The sequence below is a fragment of the Chaetodon trifascialis genome, chromosome 15 (assembly GCF_039877785.1).
Source record: "Chaetodon trifascialis isolate fChaTrf1 chromosome 15, fChaTrf1.hap1, whole genome shotgun sequence".
Lineage (NCBI taxonomy): Eukaryota > Metazoa > Chordata > Actinopteri > Chaetodontiformes > Chaetodontidae > Chaetodon > Chaetodon trifascialis.
The window spans coordinates 6,821,380-6,848,224 of NC_092070.1; the positions used below are offsets into that span (position 1 = coordinate 6,821,380).

At 43.3% G+C, this 26,845-nt stretch overlaps 1 protein-coding gene across 19 annotated transcripts in view; it reads right to left on the reverse strand.

Annotated features, from left to right (window-relative positions):
- The window catches only part of nfixb (nuclear factor I/Xb), a 131,235-nt gene that overhangs the window by 96,994 nt on the left and 7,396 nt on the right, over positions 1-26,845 (reverse strand). For 9 of the 19 annotated variants that reach the window (XM_070980585.1, XM_070980588.1, XM_070980576.1 and 6 more), the window contains exon 1: positions 20,790-20,954. In XM_070980585.1, coding sequence (XP_070836686.1) covers positions 20,790-20,816 — 27 coding nt within the window. In that variant the 5' untranslated portion in view covers positions 20,817-20,954. Of the gene's footprint in view, positions 1-17,419; positions 17,456-20,789; positions 21,044-24,786; positions 24,871-26,845 lie in introns of those variants that run through there. The other 10 variants (XM_070980553.1, XM_070980580.1, XM_070980560.1 and 7 more) reach the window with 3 other exon arrangements.

Sequence of the window (26,845 nt, forward strand, 5' to 3'; positions counted from 1 at the left end):
CTGCAATGCTGCAAATAAATGAATCATATGAAGTTTTATATTATTAGAAATAAAGCAGCTAACAGGAGGCTGCCCTGCCTGCTGAAAAGGGAATCTCAATGCACAAATGCATGGAAAATGAAGGCAAAGAAGACAGAATTAAAATTAGAGAATGATCAGTGGACTCGGTTTCATTTGTATTCAGCCAAACTTGTCTGACTTTCCGATGATGGAGGTAGAAGTGGGCTTTACTCTTTAGTCCAAATCCTCAAGCCAAATAATCAAAGCTCTGGCACAGTGATATGTATTATTTTTTGTTATGATAAATCCCTGATTTGAAGGTTTTGTTTTCCAAAGAACAATTAAATGTTTTATCCAAATAATCTCATCTCTTTTCAATGCCCCAAATACGAGTTTCCTGTTCCACTCGAAAATATCTTTAACTTAAGAAAAGCTCAGCAAACTCATGCAGCGCTGAAAGTCTTTTGCTCTTTCTGACCCATAATGGCCAGGTCTCTCTGCCCTGCTTTGTCCTGCTCCGTCCTGCGGTACCTGACCTCGACGAGGATGAGCTGCATCTCATTAGACCAATTAAACCATGGTCTGAATAACCTGAGGGCCTCACAGCCGCCTGGCCCTTCATTAGTGCAGCCCTGTGCTGGTGAGGCTCGGCTCCGTCCTCTCCTGCCCAGCTGAGTGTCCCTGACCCTGGACTGAGGCCGACGCCGGCTCCCCCTGACCCCAGCTCAGAGCCAGAGAGCCAGAGGGGGGAGGGAAGTGGCGGAGGAAACAGAGCTAGGAGGTGCAAAGAGCTTCAATCATTTGCTTAAGAGTGAGAAGATGCTAGAGGCTGTGTGAGCGGTGCTGGCTTGGATATTTGATCTTATAAACGAAGCATTTGGATTCATCCAGATGAGGGTATTTTATTCAAATCTGGTTTCACACAATATTAAAAGTCAATGTGCCTTTCAATCAAAAAGAAAATGTCAGGTGTGTTTATCAGGAAGCAGTTTCTTACATCCAAAACTGTTTCCTGATGCTACAGAAAGCAGCTCATCGTTAGCCTGCTGTGGTTTTGTACTGTAATCAGAACAACGTGCAGGGCCTGCTGCATGACCCTCCATTGTTATCACACACACTAATCATATCAGGGGGGGACACAGGGTTGAATTTTAAAGACAGGGGAGAAAGTCCCTCAGAGCAGCCCACACTCTCTGTGACTGTGGTGAGTAAGTGATGCATACAGATCCACAGAGCCCAGCGCCTTGCGTCGGTTGCACTTCTCCGAGTTTACAAACCAGCACGTTACTATGTGTGAAAAATCTGCAAGCAATTTGCGGTGGCTGCGTGCTAACGTGCCCAGGGTGGGCCGCGTGAGGGAGGGGGCTGGGGGACCAGCCGAGGAAGAGGCACGCACGGCACATTCCAGTCCCACAAAGGGGCTCCGCTGCCTGGCTGCACTGCAAAACCAACTGGGCCCTTTCCGACCCCTGGCTCTGGAGCTCCTGGTTTATCCCCCTGCAACTACCAATATCAGCTCCGATATTACATTTTGTTTTGACGTGAAGGCCTGCTTCCACCAGACACTGATCCATCTTACACTTCAAAACAAACCACACAACACAGATATGAGAACGAAAAGGGTTTTGTACGCTGCAAAAGAAACACATTATGTTCTAAAAGCAATGAGATCAAGATAAACCAGATCGCCTCAGGCTATTTTGTTTTTGCAACTGTCTTTCGAGATTTTATAAAATAATATTTGCTCCCGCTTGAGGAGGTATGATACACGTTGGGACGTGCAGATCTTCTTGGATGAAGATGACAGTATTGATGAGCGGGTGTGGGAGGAGTGGAGGAACACACTGACATATAAATATATATATATATGTGGCATGTGTTAATCATGCTGTTTATTGACATGGATCTGCTGATGTCACGCTCGTGCCTCTTTGGCCTCACCTGTGAAATCGAGGCCGTGTACCTCTACGCCTCACGACACACATTACTTTTTTGCACACACGCATGCACACATGCTCAAAAAACCTCCTTCCCTCAACCCGCCTGCCGCTGTCTACAAAGAATGTGCTGTTGGATGAAGGAACCGCCCTGCGTCTCACTAACGTGTGTGTGTGTGTGTGTGTGTGTGTGTGTGTGTGTGTGTGTGTGTGTGTGCACGTGAGTGATTGGCCATGCCTGGGCAGGCCGACTCAGCAGCAACAGCCATGACTGAGTGTTTTCTCACTGTGCCAGCCAACAGACTACTGCTGCTCACACTGCTGCCAGTGCAGACGAGTGACAGTGATGCTATACTAGCTGGACCAAGACATTATGTCCTTTTTGTTGCCTTATCTCTTTAGATTTAAATAGAACAATTTAAACTCGTATGCCGAAAAAAATACACCAGCCAATTTCCACAATTTCATCAAACTTAGATCCAAATAATAATCCTGCCAAAGTGGCTGGTAGAGGAGACAAACTTAGAAACCACAGCCAGCTTTTAGCAGCATTTGGCTGGTGGAGGGTGTTAATTTTCTACTCTGGTAAAAACCAGCTCTGTAATCGGTAAACACGGTGCGCCTGGCCTGCAACAAAGAAATGCATTTAGCAAATTCATTCTCTTTGATCCTGCATTCCTATTTTAGTTTGATGGAAGGTGATGCATTTTTGATGCACACGTCAGAAACATTATCATAGAAGTGAGACATCATATCATTATAAGAGTATATGAGCAGCCGGTGCCTGGTGGCCTTCACTATATACCACATTATCTTTGATCTGCATAGTCCACTTGACATGCATCACAGGGAATTACAAGCACACTGATTTATCAATAGGCTCAAAGCAGAGGGATGTTACACCATCACCCCTCTTATGAAAAGATCCCTTGGAATTAGAAGTTTCAACACGGCCTGAAATGAAAAGGATCTTCAGGTTCATGTGTTAACTTGCCGCTTAACAAAGCTGTAGGGCTTTACTCGTCTTTTCAAAGAGATGAGTGTGAAATGCCAAAGACAGCCTTTCACACACTGTTGGAAGAAGAAAGTGAGCTGAAACAACACAATTGTGTTTTCAAGCCCGAGACAAGCAGCGCGCTCGAGCAGAACACTGGTGTTTGTTGCCCGTTTGAAGGTAAACCCGACTGCAAACAGTGCTGTTGCACCAAAGGAGGCCAGAAACATCCGCCTGGTTCTCTGAAACAGACGCCACGATTAAGACTCAATTTTACGCAAGTTTGGAAAATGCACTTTCTCCTGTAAGGTTCGAGCTTCGCAGAGAGTGAGTCATACTGCTTTATCTCCACCCTCCGCTCACCAGGTGCATGATGTCTGGGTTCACGCTGATTTACGAGAGAGCGTGAGCACTTTATTAGCACTCCTCAAAGCCTTCAGCGGTGTTATAATACATTACAATACATTAACTTCAAGCAAAATGATGCACCATTTTTTATGAGTGCTGGAACAACTGGTTGATTTTCCCTTAAAATTGTGTTAAAGTAGGAAAAAATTGTTGATGAAGATTTTCCATGAAAACTATTATTGATGTAAGACATAAATAAACACTGCCATAAAGATTATAGGGGGTGGTAACCCTTTACAAAAATCAGTGTCTAGTTGGGGATTTCAGATGCCTGAGTTTAATTTCAGTGACTCCTCGGCTCCCAACAAGGTCAAATCATCCAATATCTCGCAAATATTTTCACAGTATTTTTCTTATTTCCCATTAATCATCTCCCTCAGACTTATGTGATGACCCTTTGAATGGTGCCCGCCCCCCACATTAGGAAACTGGATTTACTGCATTTAAAGCAGTTTAAGGTAGCTCTGCTTTCGACCTGCTACAACACTAAAATGCTACTTAAACACTGATACATCATTATTAACAATCTAATAATGTCATATATAGTAATGCATCAGGCACAGGGGCCATTTTTCTGCAGAATGACTGAAGTATATATTGGTAATTAACACTTCTTTATCATCTGAATGCAGGGATTTGACTTGTGATGGAGTATTTTTACACTGCTGTTTTGATGCTTAAAGAATCCGTGTCCTTCTTCCACCACACCATGTTTTTTATGGCTACAGCCTTCATCAAATGGAAATATTCAACATGGCTTGTGCATCGTTTTGTTTAAAGTTCCCAAAATTCAGCCTGATGTATCTGGTATTTTTGGAAATGTCATTATTATTAATCATTTAAGTGACAAGAGCAGCATTTACTTCTCATATGAGATAAAATCCTTCTCAATTCCATGTATTTACTGACTGTATGTCTTTTGATATTTTGGACAAGATTAGGGCCCAAGTTACAATTAAACACTGTTCAGTGTGAGACCGAAAAAAATCCCTTCACTCACGCTAATATCCCTGAACTCAAGTATAAAGTAACCTGACATCAGCACTGTTAATTAGCATCCACAGAGCCCTAAATTAAAAGGATAACCAGGGTTTGCGGTCTCAATGAGTTTGCAGAATCACATTCTTGGTGGTCATAATGACCGATGTGGAGAACGCCAAGACTCTATATGCACTGCTTACGGACGCAGGGCCAGAAATAACAGGCCCACGCTAAATAATCGTCCCTTTCACTCTCTACTACCATGACATCACCACAACCACAGCCGGCATGAGGGGAACAGCAGTGTTGTGGCTCTGAGAGACAGAGGGTAAGACACACACACACACACACACACACACACACACACACACACACACACACACACACACACACACACACACACACAGATAGTCAGACAGAGCCACTGGCTGCTTCCCTGCAATTGTCTTCAGGCCTGTATTTGTCTATGTGTCCCTGTGCAAATTGTAAATAGTTGAGATCTGAATATGGCATCAAGCTAAATCAACACAGTCGTTAACCTTAGCTGGATGCTCGGGGATAAAGGGAGGAGACCAAAGCGGGCTTGATAAAACACACAGGTCAGAAACTTTCCCTCGGCTGCCTGATGTGCTGATTGCACACAATATAAACTCAGAGACATATGTGCAGTGACAATCACAGACCAGGCCAAGACAGAAAAACTCCCCCCTGCATAAAGGCTCCAGGAAAGTAAAGCCCACTACTAATGCAGTGTTGAACGCTTTGCAATCAGACAAATAAAGGGGCAATCTAGCACACAATCAAACTAGAGATTTAGCCTGCTCTCCTGCCAACAGCTAGGGACCTCCTCTTTCTGAACAAGGGATGCACTATTGACTATACCCCCCCGCCTCTGTCTCTCTCTCTCCAGTCTTCCCTCTCTGCCAGTCTGAAAGGCGTGATGCCAACCTTTTCCACCATTGGGCATGCTGCCCTGCCCTTTATGCAAATGCTTTGCCGCAATCCCTAACTCACAACCCCCACTGTCTCACCCTCCACGTCTGTGCACCCCCCACCCCCCACCCATGGCCTCCTGTCTATATATTCCTTTTTATCTTTATACGTTTCCATTTAAATTAGCCAAGTAACTGAGCTTAAGCCATAGCCATAAGTTATTAATTAAACCCTGATGATCGAAGGCCCTGCCTGTATGGATTCTTGAATGAAGCAAAAAGCTCAGTGTGCAGCCTGTAGGGCTGTAATTTGTTTGGTTCCCTCCATGGGCAAAAAGCATCAACCAGGGGCGAATATTTGACAGAGGTGTGGCTGTATGAGTCTGTATGAGCTGTGATAAAGGACATCTCCTGGCAAAAAGAATAGAATAAAGACAAAGAACAGGAGGGAGGGCAGGAATGGGGTAAAGGGAAAAGAAAGAATAAAAGAATGGGGGGAGAGAATTTCCAGCAATTATTTGCTTTTTGCATTTACATTCTTTAAAACGTCTCCAGAAGCATATTCAGTGATGGTTGCTCCCTTTAATTAGCAGGGCCACAAGACTGCAGTGGAAAGAGGTCACTTTGATGTCGTTGAGATTAGGTTTGTGCAGACAAACATGCAATGTGGGGTCTAAATTCAAGTAAAACACACACACACACACACACACACACTAACAAAACACCCATGACCCATTTTTAAGGTCTGTGGAAGTGCTGAACTAAAGCATAATGAGGGGTTAATAAACTTACTGCATGCTTAAATGAGAACAAAGGGGTTAATAATGAAAGAGAAAGTCAATCATGGCTGCCACTGACAGGCAGGTTTCACAAGTTGGCACGGTTAGCTGAATAAACAGGAGAGGTTCATAAATTAGCAGTAAATAGAGGTCAGAGCAGAAGACTGGAGGAACCCGAAGAACTGAGAGATTGAGAGAACTTAACCGAGAACATGCAGAACATTTCAACCTATGAGCTGTAAACAATAGATATGGAGGCCAGTGAATGGATAGAGAAGGGGAGTGCGAGGACGGCGATAGGGTTAACACAGTTGGCCAGAGGCTGAAGGAAGAGCCGTGGTAATGCTGTTAAAGCAGAGCTTCCGCTTCTGCCGTAAGGCGAGAGTCGAGCCGCACAAACAGGGCGCAGGGTCCACACAAGCCGGACAGATTCAAGCCCACACACACACCACAGGAAAGGAGCTCGGCCTAAGACAAACACTGCACGACCAGACACACACACATATACAAACACTACTGTCTCCTTATATGCCCCGAGTACACCAGGACATGTGGTGTGTTACACTTCCACTTCCAAGTGTGGAGCAGACTGAACAAGAATGGGCACAAAGTCAATCCAACCATCTGAAATGTCACGTAGAAAATGCAAATAAATGCTGTTGGGTAATATCTTTTTTTTTGTCGCTCTACTGTACGTGAACAGGTCTCCCTCGCAAAAGGAATCTTGATCTCAGTGGCAACAAATGGAATTTTCTTTTTCCAGATAAACAAACAAAGACGTCTAAACCCTAACAGTCTAGACCAACAACGTAGCACCGCAACAATCTCCAAATATAAACTTCAAGCTTTATTTCCCAAGCCTCCACACAATGCCTGCTCTAATCTTCCTGAGAGAGGATAGACAAATAAACAAAACCAAACAGGTTGGTTGAGGGAGAATTAAGACTTTAACACCCTGTGCTCTTTTCGGTGAATGCCGCTACACACAGACACACACATATCCACACATACACACACACACACACACACACACACACACATCCCTTTCCCCTCTTCCTATGCGGACTTCCTTGTCTGAAGTCATAGTAATAAAGTTTTCAAAACCTTGCGCTGTGCCAGTAAATGACGGCGGGCAGCGATGAGAGAAGGGAGGTAAGGGAGGGTGAGAAAAGCAAAACAAAGGATAGACGTGAAGCTTTAACAGAGCCAACCACACATACGTCTGAGAGCTTTTTTAGATTAAATGTTTCAAGTCGCTTCCTGCAAATTCCTCTGATAACACCAATGAGTGCACCATCAAGAAGTAAGAGGGCTTGTTTCAGGCTTTTTTCACATAATTAGATAGTGAGATGAAGCACAACTCAACAGTAAATTTTGAACTCATTTGTACATTAAATATAAATTGACCTATTTTGTGTCGTAGTGTAGTATTCTGCTTTGAATGCCTCTCAACTAGCAATGCATGCGTGACAGTTTTAGAGGAAAAAAGAAAGAGTTTTGAGCTCGCTGTGTCTAACGCTGAGTCAATATAATCACATTTTTAGTTTGGGTGAATAACACAACAGTAATTTAAAAAAAATAACACTAGCACTGAGTGACAATTTGAGTCAATACTGCAATACTGAGGGACATTTACTCTGTACCGATAAATAGAAAACCACCCTGGGCTGTTCAGGGTTAGTGTTATTTTCTTATATTAATGTTTATCCATTAGAGTTCTGAATGTCATATGCACATGTACAAAAAAAAATAAAAAATCTGTGATAGTTTTAAGGTCAAATTTGAGCTTGTGTCTACCAGTGAGTCAAAATAACTATATTTTAGCTTGGGCTACAGGTATATTCACCTTTTTTTTTTTAGCATATATGAATGAGTAGAATGTCTCTCACACTGAAATCATAGCAAAAATGGCATTACTTAACCTTTTGCATGCAATAAGTCCTTTGAATTAATACATTTACAACAATAATAACAAGAACACAGATAAAAGAGGAATATCAGGATAATTAGCATCTATCAGACCAAACACAGTGAAAAATAGAAAGTGTGTGTGTGTCTTAGCATGTGTGGTGGAAGGAGGGAGGGAAATGAATGAGGCCTTTTCTTACAGCAGAGCCCAGATCAGAGCTCCTAACTATGGGATTTGGTGCTGTTGCCTTTCTCCCCCGGGAGGGAGTAATTAGGTTAGGGAGGACAAATGCTGCATTGTTTTAACAGAGGAGGGATTGTGCAGGCCAAAGTCCCACCAACAACATGCTTCCCTCACAACAAAAATGCCAAACGGATTCTGCGGTGCTCGGACACTCATCCGTGCACACAGTGAGAGAAAGAGGAACTTTTTTTGGGGTTTCCTCTGTTAAGTTTTGAACAGACAGAGAAACCTGGCTTTTCATGCAGTGAAGGCTTTGGTGCTGTGTGTGTATCCTATGAAATGTCAAATATAGTCCAACAGTGTCAGATATCCTCTCGTGTTGTTGCAGTTGTGGGATTCTGGCTCTTTGTGGGACTCGGTTCCCTTCAGTGTAACTGCGTCTACTCTCTCCTGTATCCAGAGGCTTGGCAACACACACCACTCCTAACTAGTATAATATGGTTATGATGCATTTGCATTCCTTCCAATCCCCTAGGAAATACAATACGCCTATATCGTCTGTTTTAATCACGGTCTGCTTCCAAGGAAAGTAAAAGGAGAATACAAACAGCCACAGCTATAAAGAGGCTTTCTCAAATATACTTCAAGTTCGTTTAAATACATCCTCCGCTGATTGATAGAGAGTAAATCAAACAAATCATGCTGCTAGAAAAAATAAAAGGACATGGAGTGCTCCCCAGTCTACTGTATTTACAATACACAGACTATGGCCTCTTTCATTCCCGCCCATTCCCCTCTCTTCTTTTCCCATCCCCTTCTTTTTCTCTTTGCGCTGTCTTTCTTTCTATTATCTTTCTGTCTTTCTGAAAGAGAAAAATAATTCTGCTGTTGTTTCATTCCTCTACACCATTCTCAAGGCCTTCAGCTCCTCCAAGCATTACACAAACAAAAAAAAAAAAAAAAAGCGCACCATAATATGCACCTCTGCATACCCGCCCACACCATCCCTATTCACTTTCATCATAAATCTCCACAGCCTGGCTGCAATATACAGTCAATTTGTGGTCCCCATATGAGTCCTAACTCTAGTTTCGAAATACTTCTATTCAGGTGTGGAGATGGAGAGGAAAAACAAGGCAGGGGCATAAAAAAACAACACAATGAATAGAATAAATGTGCATGAACTGATAGGCGACTGTAGCAGACAGGTCCATAAGGCCTGCAAGAGTCCTTTCTGCGCCGCAGCTTGCTGCAGGTGGCGGAGATGATTGCACTTTATTCCAGATGATGACCATAATGAGCCCAGTTTGAGTTTCACGAGGCTTTCCTAAAGACATTGTGCGCACTGAAGAGACTGACAGCAATTCCACCCGTCAGCCGGCTGACCGCTCTCAGGTCCGTTCCCTCTGCATCCCGTTTCAAGAGCTCCAGAAGCTGCAGCCACAAAAGAGGAGTGGCGCGCACTGTTTCTCAATCATGGTTGCAGACGATCACAACAAGGGCTCCTACAGGAATTTGATTCAGAGACCATCTTGACGTCTTAATAACAGGAGAGCAGAGAGTGTGGCGTGGAAGTGAATTTATAAACTGTCATAAAGAGTGTTTGAGGAGCAGAGATTGTCCTGTTCCATGAACTCGCAGGGTAAAGCTAAATCTGGCCCATCTGTGTTTTATATTTTAGCAGTGACATGAAATCCTCATCCTGCACTGAATTTTCCAGTCAAATATACAACTTTCCATGTAACGCACACTAATCCTGCAGCTATTTCTCTGAGCCTAAACAGAGCAGAAAGTTTATATCTGAATTCCCTCATAGAGTACGGTGCAGCTGTAGTTGGGATAGTAGTTACTGGCTGGCTGGGCCAAAAGGAGAAGCCACAGAGTTGTGTTTGAGTCTAACCCTGAGCCCTGCTTGGCCTATGCCTCCTCGACTCAACTCTACTCTACTCTGATCTCTGCTTTTTATTTCAACAAGGGTCTATTTGACTCTACTGCACTCTGCTTGACTGTCAAGGGGGTCTCAAACAGCCTCGGGCCTGCAGCACCAGCCAGCAAACACAAGTCACAAGAAGCATAGAGCATGCACTCATACCCAACACATACACAGACACTTCCACACAAACGGAGTCAGTTAATAACACACAAACTCCCGCCCTCCAGCTCTGTTTGCTCACAGCTGCCAGGCCTCCTCAGAGTTCATCTGAGGTAAAGATATGTTATATTATGCAACCGGGTATAGATTTTCCACCCCTGGCCCCGTGCCAACTTCCTGCTCCAAAGAGCAAGATCTAGCACTTTGTTCCCTGGGGTGACAGCTATTCCTTGCTGGACGGGGTGGCCAAATTAGATACACAGACAGAAACAGACAAGAAAGGTAAGAAGAGAAAATGAAAGGGAGGTAGTGAAAAAGCAAGGCAGGCAAGACAAGAAAAAGAAAAAAGAAAGAGAGAAGAGCATGCAGCTCTGCCGTCCTAACATATTGTTGTGTGTCTGTCTTTGTCTGTAACTACAAATCCTCCTTATCAATCTATTCTATGTCTTTTTCTCCAGCTCTTGAAATCAGGTCAAAAGTGTTTTCATTACTGTTTCACTTGCGGGTTCATAAGCCTCCAAGCGTCAACGTTCCTCCACCCACCCCCAAGACAGGAAAAGATTTTCCCTCCAAAATTAACCCCATAAATGCCTATTAAGCCCAATCACAAGCTTTAAGCCTTGTTCCCGGCAAATGAGAATGAAAGCAGATCTCGAAAGCTGATGCGAAGTTTAAGCAATGGATACAATCATTGCTGGGCTCATAATCTTATCTGCTAAATAGCCGACATGGATTATACTCCAGCGTGGTCACTGTTTTCATCTCCAGTGCAGGATCAACATATCCAGGAGTCTACTTGGAACTATGTTGCCTGTGCTACAGCATGAGGTAATGTAGCATGATGATGAAAGAGCCTCTGGAAATTTGAGGTACAATCAACGAGCCAATCAATGCCTCTTTATCCGTCTTCTACTGAAAGGAAAGCCAAAAGGAGCAGTGAAAAGATAATGAATGCTATAACATCATCGAGTGGCGTCACTGCGTTATGTCATCCCTTGACAACTGAAGAATCCCCCACACCACCATCACTTCCAAATTAACAGCGACCCAATGAAGTCTTTGTGCCCAAATGATTGTAATTGCCTCTCCAGGCTTCACCAGGTGTGCAGGGATGTTTCTTTTGCCTGGTAATAAAAGGATGGATGGATGGATGGAACACAGGAGGGCCAGATGAATTGCCAAATGCGTGTTTTGCTGGCTTCCTTTATCATTTATTCCCAACCAGGGGTACTCATAACCCAGGGGGTACCCAAGGGGATACATGAAATGATTGGAGAGTAGTTCAACTAATTAGAAAAAGTATGACTTACAATTCAAAGAAGAAAAAATATCCACAGAGTGAGTAAATGGTAACACCTGAACAATAAGTGCTGCAATTTAAAGTGTGTAAAAACTAGTTAGCGAGCAAGCAGAGAACAGAATAGCTCAGAATATGGGATAAATGACTCAGCTTAAAGTAAAGAAAAACAGTTCAATTAATTACAATAAAAGTAAACGTAATGGTTAAATGGTTGAAATAGTTAATTAAAACAGTTAACTATTGGATCAACTAATGGATCAATAGTTCAAATAGGTAGCTAATAGTAAATAACAATTGAAATGTTAGGTAAATATAATGGTAGAATTAGATCAATTAGAAGTAATTAAAATGTATAGATGGAAAGAAGATGGAAGAGAAAAGTTAGCTGAAGGAGGCTAATGGCTTAATGGTTGAAAAAGTTAGCTGAACTAATGGTGAATGGGTTGAAATAATTAGCTGAAGTAGGCTAATGGCTAAATGAAATAGCTGAAGTAATGTTGAAAGGATTGAAATAATTAGCTATAGTTGGGTAAAGGCCACATGGTTGAACTATTTAGCTGAAGTAGGCTAATGGCTAAATGGTTGAAATAGATAGCTGAAGTCATGATGAAAGGATTGAAATCATTAGCTATTGTAGGGTAAAGGCTACATGGATGAAACAGTTAGCTGAAGTAGGCTAATGGCTAAATGGTTGAAATAGTTAGCTGAAGTAGTCTTATTCCTAAATGGAAGAAATAGCCAAAGAATGGTTGAAAAAAATAGCTGAAAATTAGGGATCAAAATTTTAAATAGATAAAAGTAACAAATAAAAACTTCAAATAGTGAGCTAAAAGTAACGGAGAAACACTCCAAGTGGTGGTAGTACAAATACAAACTGACATAAACATTGGCAGTTCAACTGGATCAAAAGACTATTGAAATTATTAAGAGTGTTGACTAACATACAATTTAACATCAGTTCGTGTAAACACATTTTCAACATGACAGTTAGGGTTAATGAAGGAGTGTATCTGACAGGAGTGGGGGTGTACATGAAACAAAGAGAACCACTGTCCTATATCACACACTCTACCGCAGTAGTGCAGTTAAACTGGGTGTGATTTTTTTTCCTAAAAGAATGCACACCTGTGCCTCATGTGATTAAGTATGTGCAGGTGCAGTATGTATGAGGCACTGCAAAGTATAGCTTGTGCACATAGGCTCGAATTCAAAGAGACACACTGTGAACTGTAAATGCAGAGAGGGTTTGTTTCTGAATGGGTAGTCCTTTTGTGGCTATAGCTCCTGTCTTATTCACAAGATGAGAATATGTATGTGTGTGCCATGTTTGTGTGAATGCCTGCATCTGCCTTTTTTTTTTTCCTGAATAGTGAGTACATGTGTGAGAGACTGACTGGGATGGAAAGTCAGCCTGGGGAAGCTTGTGAAGAGCCGGCTGCAATCAAACACATGCAGAGTGAAATGGTGCTCACATTTCATCCAGATTAATCTGGAAGCTTTGTAATGAGGGGTCTACTGTATATATTTAGCCAGTGCAGTTAGATGTAGGTCAGACAGACAGGCAGGACAGGCCAAACAACATGCCCAGATTGCCCACACTGAAGTGACCTTGAGTGGGCCATCAATGATCCGCAACAACAACTCTCTATCTGTTCCTGCTGACCTGTGACAGACTGACACAATGGCTTTGCCCGACCACAAGTTTGAGCCCTCAGGTTCCTCGTTGCAGAGCACAAAAGATCTTGGAAAGTCAATATCATACAGGGTCTCTTTACAGGAACGTTACTTGTTGATTAAAAAGAAAGAACAGAGAATGAATTATTGTCAATGTTCGCTCCGTGTGTTGATACTGGCATTAGTTCAAATGTATTCAATGCAGGAACAAAGCACACTCAGACACATTTCTCTCCCTGTCTTCTGCAGCGCTAGACAGGGAACAAAATTAACAAAACATTGCGAAATGTACAACAATTATTCACTTTGCAATCCGCAACGTGACTTTATTGACTGAAATCCTTCATAGCCATGACAGTTTTGTGCTACTGGCCTCACACTAGTAGCTTTGGTGCTAATAAATAACTGATTTTCATATTAATTTTGCCATCATAAATTAACATGTAATAGATATTATCAGATTAACACGGACAAGCTTATTGTATGAATCCATTGTTCCACTATTTTTTTTTTTTCTTTTTTTAAAACGTGTTTTGCTTACACTCACTTCTGGATGTTTGACCTCCATCTGCTGCAGGTGGAAAGTTTCTCCACACTCACCTTGAATCTCAGTTTAAAGCACATACACACAAGCAGGACTTTGTGACATCACAGCAAGTCTGGGAGCCAATCATGGTGCTTGTTTATGTCATTTTCTGGATTTTTGACAGGGTAATTGAATCTTTTTGGTGGAAAAGCAGGGTATAGGTATTTGTGTTCATAATATTCAGGGGTTAGCAGGTGATACTGATACTCTCACAGATACAAGATCCATTAAAAACACAGTGAAGCCCAGGAGGAGGAGCATGAAGGCAGAAACATGTCAGCATGCCTCATGGTGTATCTGTGCAAACCTATGGTGCCACACCCTCTCTCATATACAGACACTGCCGCTTTCTCTCTGTCTGTCTCATTCTTTCACACACACAGACACCACTTGTGTGTCGCCACAAGCACCTTCCCCTCAGCTTCCCTGTCATATTGCTTGTCAGAACGTTCCAAATACCCACATAATGGCAGCACTGTTTTTTGGATTTATGACTCAAAATCAGAGGAAAGAACAGGCTGTAATGATGTCTAAAGCTCAGCTATGACAAAGCTCTTAAATATTCACCAATCTATTTCTGTTTTCTGCTCATGGGTCGCTCTGGAAAATGCACACTTTGTCTGTGGACCCCCCCCATCCTCTACTCTTTCTCTGCTTTTATATTGAACATTAAGTTTTTTGTGTTCCTCTGTATATTCTAGCTCAATTATGTAATTTAGCACCCGTGTGTGTGTGTGTGTGTGTGTGTGTGTGTGTGTGTGTGTGTGTGTGTGTGCGTGCGTGCGTACGCAGTAGCCATGGCAACAGCACAACATATCGGCCACCACAGAACCGCGCTGGGGCCGCGGGCACTGCCAGGGTTGTGCCAAAGACTAATCCATGCCAGAGGTGACATGAGTGAAGGAAAAGTGAGGCGGGTGGAGGCAACATGACACACACATGCAAAATCACACACACAGACAGAGACAGAGACAGACACACCAGCGTATGACTCTCTCCTCTCACTCCTCGCCTTCCTTTTAAAACACAAGCGCACACACTGGATTTCCTCCCATTCTTCTTGGCTGGAGCCTCCCATGGCAATAGCAGTAGGAATCCATTCTCCACGGATGCTGGGACAGCTGTGCTGATATTGAATGAGACACAGTTGGTTCTGCCTCTCTCTGCATGCAGCGCGAGATAAAAACTACATGCTACTTAAATCAAATCTATATCGCCTGCTGCCAAAATGCACCCAGCTCATTTCATCTTTGTCTTCGCCACCAACGAGAGCTCTGCATTTCCTCGCGAAAAATCACCGTAAATTCGCTCCTGCTGACGCACGGTGGCCCCCCCAGTCACCAGCTGACAATAAATGCAGAAAATTTATACCGCTAACAAAGACATTCATCAGAGAAACCTTCGTAACCCCCTCAGTTATAAGCTTAGAAATACAGCACGTATTTAGAATGCAAATCAGCCACAAAATCCTACCATTTCTGAAGCTGTGAAGTTAACAAAAAGCTCACAATTGAAGCTGTGGGGTGTCTTAGCAATTCTGCCTCCTTGTTTCAGGCGGCTGGCCTTTGGCGGGCCAACACAAGGAGGACACAACGTAAAAATGCCACCTTAAATGAACCAAGCTGAGTGCCATGTGTGAAAGATCTGCGTGTCTTTTAATGATGTCGGGTTTTGCACAGGATCGGCCTGTAACTGGCTGCATGGTATGAATGAATAAGTAAAAGGAACACGGTGTCCCAGGCAAGCGTCTGGCATTAGGCTATGACCTCCTCGTGTCCCGTGATGAGGGGAAAGGATCCAGCGCAGCCTGCAGCACAAAACAGCAGCGTAGCCAATCAGGGACTCCGATTTCACCCTGTATACTCCCTGCCTGTCTCCCCCTCATACATACACAACTCAGCTATAAGCAAGTGCAATAGATCAGCCCTACCTCCCAATCAGATGTACTATGAGTTCATTCTTCTGTCTGCGCTTTACTGGCTGCCAGGTCACACAGATACCCACACAAACAAAACTACATCTTGCTCTCTCTCTCTCTTTCTTTAAATATATATATATATTTGTGTGTGTGGGTTGGGGGGGGGTGTATTTACACACAAGGCAAACTTGTGTGCAACCGAACCAAAACCCAAAGTGATAACATAATTCAATATATCTATGTGAGAGAATTGTAATACAGCTGCATGCAATGAGACTTTGGTGCTTGCTTTGAAACAAACTGCAGAGATTGGCTTGAAAATGATTTTTTTTTTTTTTTTTTTGAAAGGATAAAGGTGAGACACAGTCGCCTGGAAACTGGCATCCCAGCTAATCCAGCGATAACCACTCACAGGCCTAATTGGCATGAAGACATGGCACCAGAGGTTTTAGGTGCATGTTTGCATGTCGGTGTTTACGCTTGTGCGTGTCTGCGTGCGCGCGTGTCTTTAATTCCGAAAAATTCAACATTTTCTGTTTATTCAGACTGCGGTTCCATCAGATTTTAATCCTCTGAACAGCTGTTCCAACTCATTTTGCAGGCCTTGGGAAGAGACGGGGAGGGAGCAGAGGGGGGTGCAAGGGCCACCTCACCAAATATGCGTCAATGTAAAGTTAATGCTTCAAAGGCCCGATATTGATTACATTAATTTAATGAGATTTTCACATAAAACAAACTAGCTCATGCTTTCCCTCCGCTTTATACTGCGCTGCTATTTTCACTGAAAACACTGCTGTCTGATAAGGAGCGATAAGGATTGGTGGTGACGTAAGAAAAATATAATACATCCTCTTGGAGCAACACACGTATAGCGCTGATAAAGGCAGTCGATGCTGCAGACTGGGAGGACAAAGCAGTAAGTCATGTGCGCTGAGACGGTGACCTGAAAGCCGGGGTGACCTCTGACTGTGAGAGGCGGACAAAGAAAAGAGACCACGAACAAACATTTGTCACAGACTGTCAGAATTTGGAAAGCGATCGGAAAGTGAACTGTCCGATAATTAGCCTACACCAGGGCAATTAGGAACTTGCAGCTGCATGAGAAAGACGAAAGGCCTCAAGGAAAAGTGCAGGGCAAGTTTTAGTTTGCATGACGCAGTTTAAATTAAGATGCAAAGAGGAGACGTTACGACATTGAGGCTGGTGGTTTATAGTGAATGTTAAACTTCTTGTTTCTTTTTTTTAAAACAAGGCAAGTTCAAAAAACACCGCCAGGAAAAGCATCTTTAAAAACAGCTTAGAAGTCATATTTGTGATGTCATCCATCTATCTCTGCTCCAGAAGCACGATCTAATATTTTCCTTCGCACACATTAAAACACAGAGTGATCGGAGCTGCAGCCAGTTTTTGGTCTGTTTGCGCTGCAGCTTGACTGCACCGCAACAAAAAAAGAAAAAAAAAAAGTGTCGTCCGCTCGGACCATGTTGCCAGTGACAGGCTGCAAAAACACACAGAGAAAATGCAACTTTCATGGAAGTGCTATCGTGAACAAAATAATCAAAAGTTTCGCTCTTTCCCTTCCTGCACGGGCCTTATAATAATTCCAGCTGCGCGTCAGCGTGAGCGGCCCTGCAGGAGCAGCACAAAAAAGAACATTTTCTCAAGATGGAATATATGAAAACACACACACCTAATGCGGAATAAATAGGGACTAAATAGGACTTACCACTAAGGCATTGTTTAGAAGGTGAGTAGGGTAATACTTTAGTGTTGAGAGGGTGTTAAGAGGCGAGGAGAGCAGGGGTCGGCGTCCAGGCGGGCAGAGGGGGCAGAGGGAAGGAATAAGTTAAAATGTCGCACCAGTGAAAACAGTCTGAGATGACAACATTACGAGCTGCATAAGTACCACTGAACACATTGAAAAATGCAATAAAACAAAAAAAAAAGTGGTTTTTTTTAGGTGCAGAATTGTGGTGCGTCATTGTGGCCTGAAGGGCTTTAGGTTTGGAGAAAGGAACAAAAACGGAACAAAAAAAAAAAAGTGAAAGAAGAGTATCACCAATTGGACAAGAGAAAATATTGTCTAAGACAAACTGAACAGGAAATTGTAACTTTAACTGTAAATTACAGGCTTCGAATGAATTTGAAGGATGAATGGGAAATTAAAACATGTGAGGCACTGCAGTAAGGCTGGCTTCCACCTCTGCTGATCAACGCATATCTGGTTTACATTAAAATGGCCTGAATATAGATGTCATTTTTATCCCTAAATTAGATCAACATGAAAAACACACCAGAAGTCACACAGAACACACACGCACACTCCGTCTTCTTTCAGGGCTCTGCCCGTAATTTGCTTCCATTACGCACCGTCCGTCACATCCCTGCACGCTGCTTCTCTCCAGCAAGGCTTTTATCACAGTTAATAATTCATTCGATTGTTTACAATTGTTGCCATATCCGAGGTCCAAGCTCGAATTTTTAATTATTAACAGCAATTAAATAAACAAAATGTGCCTTTCCGTCTGCAGACGGAGCTGCAAGGGAATGCCGTGTGTGTGTGTGTGTGTGTGTGTGTGTGTGTGGAGAGAGAGAGAGAGAGAGAAAGAGGGCTGCTGGTACTATTTGCAAGGAGAGGGAAGTTGTCTCTTCTCAACATAGACACATACACTTACACACACACACACACACGCACACACACACGCACACACACGGGTACAAATTTTTAAAAACTGACAAGAAAGACGGTGTGAGGGGCTTTTTCCCTCGCTGCACACGCGCCTCTATCGTTCCCCTGCCCAGCCAACGACACACTGCAAGTTGCCATCATGTGCAACATGTGCACTACATTACACTGTATGAGCTTCTGTTGCCAATTAGTGCTGATGAAGGGAAATTTATGTAGCTAAATAAAAGCTTCTTTTGTGCAAGGATTATCTGCTGTGAGAGATTTTTTTATCAATTGCAGATAAAGTCATCATCTCAAAAAGGCCTGTTTTGGAATTGCAGGCGGACAACTCAGAGCTAAGAGCTGCTGAAAAAAAAACACTTCCAAGCAAACCATCTTAAACACACAGCTTATTCTAATCTATAGGCAATATGTGTACTGATGTGTACATCATAATTCAACAATCTGTTTCTATTTTCCTCACATTTCTGAGTCAGATTCAGTCCATTTCACCCTCTGCGTCTTAAGCCAACACACTAAGTGGCCTCTAATAGTTTCTTCAATAAAATGAAGAATTAAGGGAAAATAGTAAAAAATCCTCTTTCCTCTTCTGGTGTCAGCGAGAGGATGACACTCTGGTCCGAGCTGCTAATGTTTTGAAATGGAAACCAGACAGGACCTGTGCCCACACGAGAGAGGAGCCGAGAACATCCTCTCAGCCTCTGGTAGCCGTCGTCAGAGGCATATGATGGGAGGAAAAGTCTTTTAATAAAACCACTGTAAAAATCAGGAATGAATTACACATCAAACGCGCCCTGGCAGTCCACTGTCAGACGAAGCCAATGAGGGATAAACAAGTCTGCTTTATAAGAGCAAGACTTCCAGCAGCTGTATAACACGGGCAGGTCGATGCCACCGGCTGGCTGAAATGAAGGAAATACCTTCAAAAATCATACAGACCTGGAAAAAAAGAGGCTCTGTGCTGGGAGGAAACGTTTTCTTTTTTTAATTTAGGATTTCATTTGGCTGGATTAATGAGCTTAACACATTTAAGTATATAACAGATCTAGATTAGGGAAGCTGCTCCTCGTGTGGGACTTGACAACATTTTTGTACGGCTCACTGAAAAAAGCTCAGCCTTAGATTATTCCTGCTCACCCTCTCTCACCGGTGTCAAAGTGGTATTTTTAGGCTGAGATGAATTATTTAAGCGATGGAGGTTTAAATATGAAGAATCATTGCTAGGAACAGTTTTGCATATGACAAAAGAAAAATTCAAAATTGGTCAAAGGGCAACATTTATTGCAGATGCCTCACACCTGCAGAGTCATTTCACCACATTGTGCCACACTAAAAAAAAAAAAGGTTGAAACAGCTACTCAGTAATCATTTTTGGTAAATTTCCTGACACTTGTGGGTTCCTTGAGAACAGCAACAACGCATCAATAAAAACTTGCAGCCCTTTTTAGAATATGAATCGCTTGGAAAAGACAATCCGACTGTTTAATGATGCAGTCCTGCCTGCAGCAAGATGTTAGAAGCAGCAATTTTAGAAAAAAAAAAAAAAAAAAACTCTGACATTTATTTTGTCATGTGACATCAAATTAACTGTGACAGGAAAAGCAAGTCAGGACACTGCTGTCTGCGCTCAGGTCGTGAAAAAAAGGAGAAGGAACAAGAGGAGATGAGGGGATGAGATGCAGGTTTAAAATCAATGTAGTTCCTCTCTCTGCTGTAAACCTGTAACTACACGTCAGCACGTGTTGCATTCAAGTGCAAAAACTTGTGAGATAGTCAACTGGCGCAGCAGAGCTCCAGAAAAAAAAAAAAAAAAAAAAAAAACAGTATCTCAGAAGACGCAGAACGTCTGTGCTGTTCTTCACAGTATATAACACACACACACACACACACACACACACACACACACACACACACACACCAGCTCCAATGTCTCGCTTCTCCCGGTCTCAGCTCCACATGAAAGCAGCCCTAAAGGCGGCGGTGTGCGCCCTGCTCTCCTGCGACTCCTCTCCCCGGCCAAACACTCCTGCGAGCCTCGACACTTGGAAAAATCTTCCAGCAGTAATATTAAACTCCGGTCCACAGTCTGTCTGTCCCTGCGCTCTGCTTTCCCCTCCTCCTGCGGGGCTCCCCTCCTTCTTTTTTATATGAAATACATTTCGGGAGAAGCGCCATTTTCTCTCCAAAACCATGTGCGATGGAAACGCGCAAGAAAGTTTCCTGCGGCACAAACGCGCTCCGAGGCGGAACGAGAGTTGAGGTGAAGTTTCAGACTGAGTCAGAGAGCAGAAAGACGCTCGAACACAACAAATAAACACACGTAAAATAACAGACAGAGGCAGCGCAATAAAAACCGGCGTCCCCGCTACAGCCTACCCAAACAATGAAATAAGATAAGACAATTTACCTGTGTCAAGCAGTACGGGGAGTACATGGTTATTTTTAGAAAGGAGAATTGGAGAGCTTATTTAAGTTGGATGGAAGCTCGGTATAGTGCTGCATTGCAATCGCTCGCCGTCCTGTTTCTCTCACTCCATGCTGCTGCAGCTTACAGTAACCCCGCCTAGAAAGTGAAAGCTTGCACAAACTTTCAGGGAAAAAACTTTGTCTCCCTCCCCTCTCCTCCTGCAGGACTTTTATCGCTCTCCTCTTTGCAACGAATTCTCCCTAAAGGCGGTATTTTTTTTAATGATTGTGCTAATTCATCAAGGTGTCGTTGGCAGAACTTTTGACCTCTGAAACGGGATAAATCTTTCTTTTGATTAATCTTCGGTGTCGGTCCGACGCGCTACGCAGAGCCTATAGGGTAGATCCGCGCGCCCCTACATCTTTTACATGGTAATGTGATGCCTCAGTTGCGTTTACTGACCCGTTCATTCCATGTTATGGAAACGCAAATATTAATCAAGGAGCAGAGGTGCGTGTTTAATGCATTCACAGTCACACTGTTGTTATTTTTTAACTACAAGGTTACACGTAAACGCATCATCAGAGTAGATCAAAGTGGTGTAACAGCTGCAAGACAAGAAAAAAGGAATATGCTTATATATGTAGTGAGACCTGTGCAGCCGTTCTGTTGCCTATGTTGTGAGAAAACGACATGAACAGAGAGATCAACGTCTGTGATTTGACTCACAACGTAGCTTGGTCAAGGATGTATACAATGTATAATCCAGGGTTATGTAAGTACAGTTCAAATGCATGAATAAAATATTCTGTTAGAGCTCCTGATGTGAGGATTTCAGCTCTTAAGTCTCATGCATTAAAAGCTAAAGTTTGCGCTGGATTATATACTTAAATTCATTTGCAGGCATTTGAATCAACGCATTATCTCATCAAGGCTGTAAAGTTAAGACTATTTATTTACTGAACCATATTTGACCCAGTCTGGAACCCACAACTGTAGTTTAAAAACCAGTGAAGTGAGGCCAAGCCAAACAGTTACTGCAGCGTTCACTATGAAGTAGAAAACTAGCAAACAGTGAAGACAGACATATAATCACAGCCTGTGAGCGGCATCAAGATGCTAAATTGTGCTAAATTGGGGTGTGTGAAACAGAAACTCTGTCACACACACAAACGGTAGTGAGCGATACACATATTGCATAGAAGCCATAAAATAAAGCCTCTTGGACTGGGTCCTGAGTGCGGTACAGTGGGAATTTGGGTGGGAGTGAAGTCATTGTAAAGAAGCGGAGCTGAAACTTTGGGCCTGACACTGGAGTCCCACAGATTTACGAGGCCCACTGCTTGTGCTTGTCTACCGCAAGCCTCTGCACGGCGAAACAAAGAGATCTGGGCTCTGTATGGCCAATTACTGCACACGGCCAGATACGAGAGCCAGAGACACGGGCGGGGAGGGAGAAAGTGTGTGGTCAGGAGTGTATGTACGCCACAAAACTGTAACCTCCTGTCCTCACCGCCACACAAGGTTAGAATACCAGCATTCCTCTCTGTGAATATGATACATGCTAATATGAAACACACATATCCAACGCTCACACACCTTTCGGTTCCCCTTCAGGCAGGTGTATTGACTGAGAAGCATTGCCTGCTGCACTGGAGGGATATTCTTTGCTCTCAGCTCACTTTTGCAGTGGAGTCATTAAAGGCACCACAAGTGCAAAAGGTTAGAGCGAGCGGTTAGACGGGGATCAAGCCCCCCCTCCCTCCTTTATAGAGTCGACTTGCATGCAACACACGCAAACACTCCTCTGCCGTGGCTCCTTAAATGAGCCACACATTTAGTGGTCTGTGTGAGTAAATCTCTCATTAAGTAACACATGGTAGAGCCATATGCTATGGTTGGTGGGTCTGCTGTGGCTCTGCTTTTTCACACGCTTCGAATATACATATTTACCACTGCTCCAGAGTGGCTGGCGCTGTAATGACTTCACCCATCAGCTCGGAGCGGTTGTACAAGTTGCATTAAAAAAACAGAAATAAAAAAACGAGGCTCTGGCTGATAAACAATCAGAGAAATTGATGTGCAGTTTATTCCCGTGTGGACTAATTCAGGGGAGCTTCAGGTCAGCCAAACAGGTTCTGCAAGGATGACAGTAACCACAAAATTTGCCTAAAACAATCCCGACAAGTCATGATGCCACACCTTGGCTCGGCCTGGTGTAAAAGGAGACACAGCATGGGAGATAAGCTGAAGTGTGGTGGTGCTGTTTGGCTGAGCAGATGTCAGCTGTGGCGTGCCACAGTTTACATACAGTGCACATTTTTGGCCTAAAGAAGTGGTTCCTATAGCCGGGGGGGGGGGTCGTGACCAGACAAATCGTGGGGGTCACAGCCAAAGGCTCCCTCTTAACAAGTCATTTCACATGTGACTTATTATTATTATTATTATTATTATTATAACCCTCCTCCCCCCATTTTTATAATGACTTCAGTGTCTTTCTCTACCCTATGAAGACTATAGGCTGCAGTGTGTAATATGGGACTGATCTGTAAAAAAAAAGTGATCCTACTTTCTATAATAATGATAAATTTACTTTGTCTTTTTCCAGTTTGAGGAGCTCAGCATCATGTTTGTCTTTATATTTGAAGAGCTCACTGACCTTAAATGTGTGCACACAGTGTTTGTGACGTGCTGTGATTGGTGTGTTTTCCAGAGTGAAAGTCTGCAGCCTATACTCTGCATGTATGGTGCTGTTTGCCTGATGAGGGTCTGAGGAGCAAAACGTCGTCAATAAAGTGAGTGAAAGTGGTGTAGAGTGTGTGGGGTTGGATGTTTCTCCACTCTAGAGCAGAAGCCTGCCTTCTTCTGTCTTGTTTCGACACACAGACACTCATTTCTGGCAAGCTCTTAAAACAAGTTTATTTCTGCTGGAAACAGATTGAAAATCTCACTTTGTCAGTCCTTCTTAGAAAACTCGGTTTCAGCTGTAGAGAAATGACTTGGTAAGATGGAAATTTCTTTTCTTGTGAAATACTGGACCCTTTGGCGTCATCAGGCCTCTTTAAATCCTGCTCATTACGCATATCCACATCATAACCACAGGAAGGTAGACAGCCTCATTTTCAGGGGTCACAATCCAAAAGGGCTTAAACAAGAAGACGGGAGCCATGATGCACGACTTAGCCCCCAACAGCAGACCTCCTTGTGAGAAGTTAGAGGTGGACACCTTCCTATGGATGTTCTTGAACTCCCTGCCCCTGGAATCCAATACAGCTCCACTGACGCTCCTCCCCCTCTCCAAAACTCTCCTCTAGCAGCCGCGCGACTCAATTCCAGCCATAATGGTTCATTTCTGCACCCCGAGACACACGATACACTGTAGCAACCCAGATTCTCTGTGAGACTTGGCGTAAGTCTTAACTCTGGGAAACAAAGACTGTAGCCTAGAAAACTGGCTCCCACCTCATTAACAATCACATTTTCAGTCATCCACGGCCCCCCTCCACCCTCCTCTCTCCCTCCCCATCCCCACTCCTCTGTTTTTATTACCATTTTATATCACGTTGATCGTTGTAAATCCACTGTGCTCCCTGGGTGGATTTTTCTTTTCTTTCTTTCTTTCTTTCTTTTTTTCTCTTTAGAAAAGCTGCTCACTTTCTTCAAACTTTCTATTCCTTTGGTTTTTATACAACTCGGCATGCTGCACATTATCGTCATCATTTTCACTCCCATGAGGCGCGGGCGCTTCGGTGGAGTTGCGAAGGCCCCCTTTTTTCTTAAATGTGCGTGTGGAAATAATGATTGTAATGGTTTGCAGCTGAGTAGAGGGAGCTGTGAATGACATTATGATTGCAGTGCAATTACCAAGAGCATGAAAACAGACTGTCAGTCATAGTAATGAGTAATGACTCAAATAACACATTTAATACCAACACATGAAACAATAATAACATTAATAATAAAAATAAAAATAATAATAATAATAATAGATGCATACCCTGTATGAATCTGATACTACAAAGCATTCAGGCATCCCAGGACCTCTGGAGGGTTCTTCGTTCAACAGAAAGGTTTCGGTTGCCTGAAATGTAACACAACAGTCATTTATTCATTAGTTGACACTGTCTTTATGTTCAGGGAATTCCAAAACACACAGAAAAGCTGGCTGCAAAGCTGAAAATGTAGACTTTGGATTTAAGAATGCCGCTTCCTATGTTGACCTATTTATTAATCATCCTCAAGTCCCACCACCATGATAACTACTTGAGAAACAATGTCTTTCATCTTCCTCACACACACACACACACACACACACACACACATGCACACACACAGTTCACGGTGTGTGCTGCCTGCATGAACCCATATGCCGTGCAGGCCTGAGGCCCGGCCTTGCCAGTCACCACCACTTGAATGGGGAGCAAAGTGTTTAGCTGCCGTTACCAGCGCACAATACTGCGACACAATGGCATTTCCTGTCCCTGCTGTTTCACCTGCATGGTCACTTTTCTGTCAGCACGCACTGATTCAGCACAAATCATTCACACACACACACACACACAGACACACACACACACATATGCACAGTCACATACTACACACATTCAGCACAGACTCGCACATACAGAGGCCATACGTCTGCCCACATGGACACACACACATATACAAACACAAGCCCTTGGCTGCACGACAGGCCCTACATTGCATTCACTGATAGATGCAGCTAAAGTATTTATTCTAAGTGTTTGTTTCTATTCAGCACAGTTCATTTGTATGCCGTGGGACACGCCGGCAGAGACTTGGGCTCTGAATGAGCATCCATTGCAGTTCTGCTGTCAATTGAGGCAGCCGGGCCAGACAACATGGATGGGAGGGAACCACAGACTGAGGATCTGGATCAGGGATGGGAGTTCTGCCTGGTTAGCTGGCCCGTGGTTATTACTTTTAAGTCCAAACTGGTACAAATTGGTTTTTGCCAGGCTAAATTTGTTTTGGAAATCAACTAAACCTGTTAGACGAGAGCTAAAAATGTCTAGAAAATGAAAATAGCTCTGCTTCCTCTGGTTAGGGCAAGGAAGTTTTACTCACAATGAGACTAAGAGTTTTAAGTTTAGTCGCTGGATGGAGGAGAAGAGGAGAAATAATCCTATTTTCCAGAACTATACGTTCTCATATCGCAAAATACCTTAAGCAGAAACAAACATGGACCCAAAACAGGAACAAACACTGCTCGTAGCCAATAAGAAAATGTAAAGTTATACTATTTAAACTGGCATGTGGGGTAAACAATTTTTTAGGGAATTCAAACAGACATTAGGTTACTTAAGCATTTACATATGCACACAAATACGCACACGCACACGGTGACACGGGATTGCACTTGAACAAATACATGCGCAGACACATGCATAAACACACAGCGCTATAATAAGTCCCAGACTTGGGCTAACCAAGCTGCGGCTGGAGACACAGGCTATTCATATCCCTCAGAATGAGAGGTTACAGCTCGAGCCTTTTCCCTTTCCCTTTTTACTGTAACACAGGGAGGGCATCTGTGTGTGTGATTTCACCCGATCGCTGTGGCAAAAGGTCCGGCAGCCGGATTGATTAACATAAGATTAACACTGGTTTTGTTTAGCATAGCCTCTCTCGCTCACAATAAGTTTAGCGAGGGCCACGTGAAGCGTTCATTCGGTTAAACAAAGTGGGAATTCAAGTCATCCAAATGACTAAGAAAACACTACTCATGGCGTTCAGCCTCAGCATCCAACCTCTGGCCTGTCATCATTAATATGTGGGGAAACACTGGAGGAAAACCATTTGAAACCATTTGTCCCACTAAATGGTGCCCTTGTCAAGCTCCCTGGGTTTTCTGTTAAGCTCTTAAACTGCCCAGGCCAGCTGAAGGATATATTTTACTCTGTTGATAATCACAGAGTTGCACAGAACAAAGCACGCTGGTAGTTCTAGTTGCCTTTTTCTGACAGGTTTCAGTCATTTAAAGTTGTAAATGATTTGTGCTGCACGGACAACAGAGTTCAAGCTCAAGGAGAGTG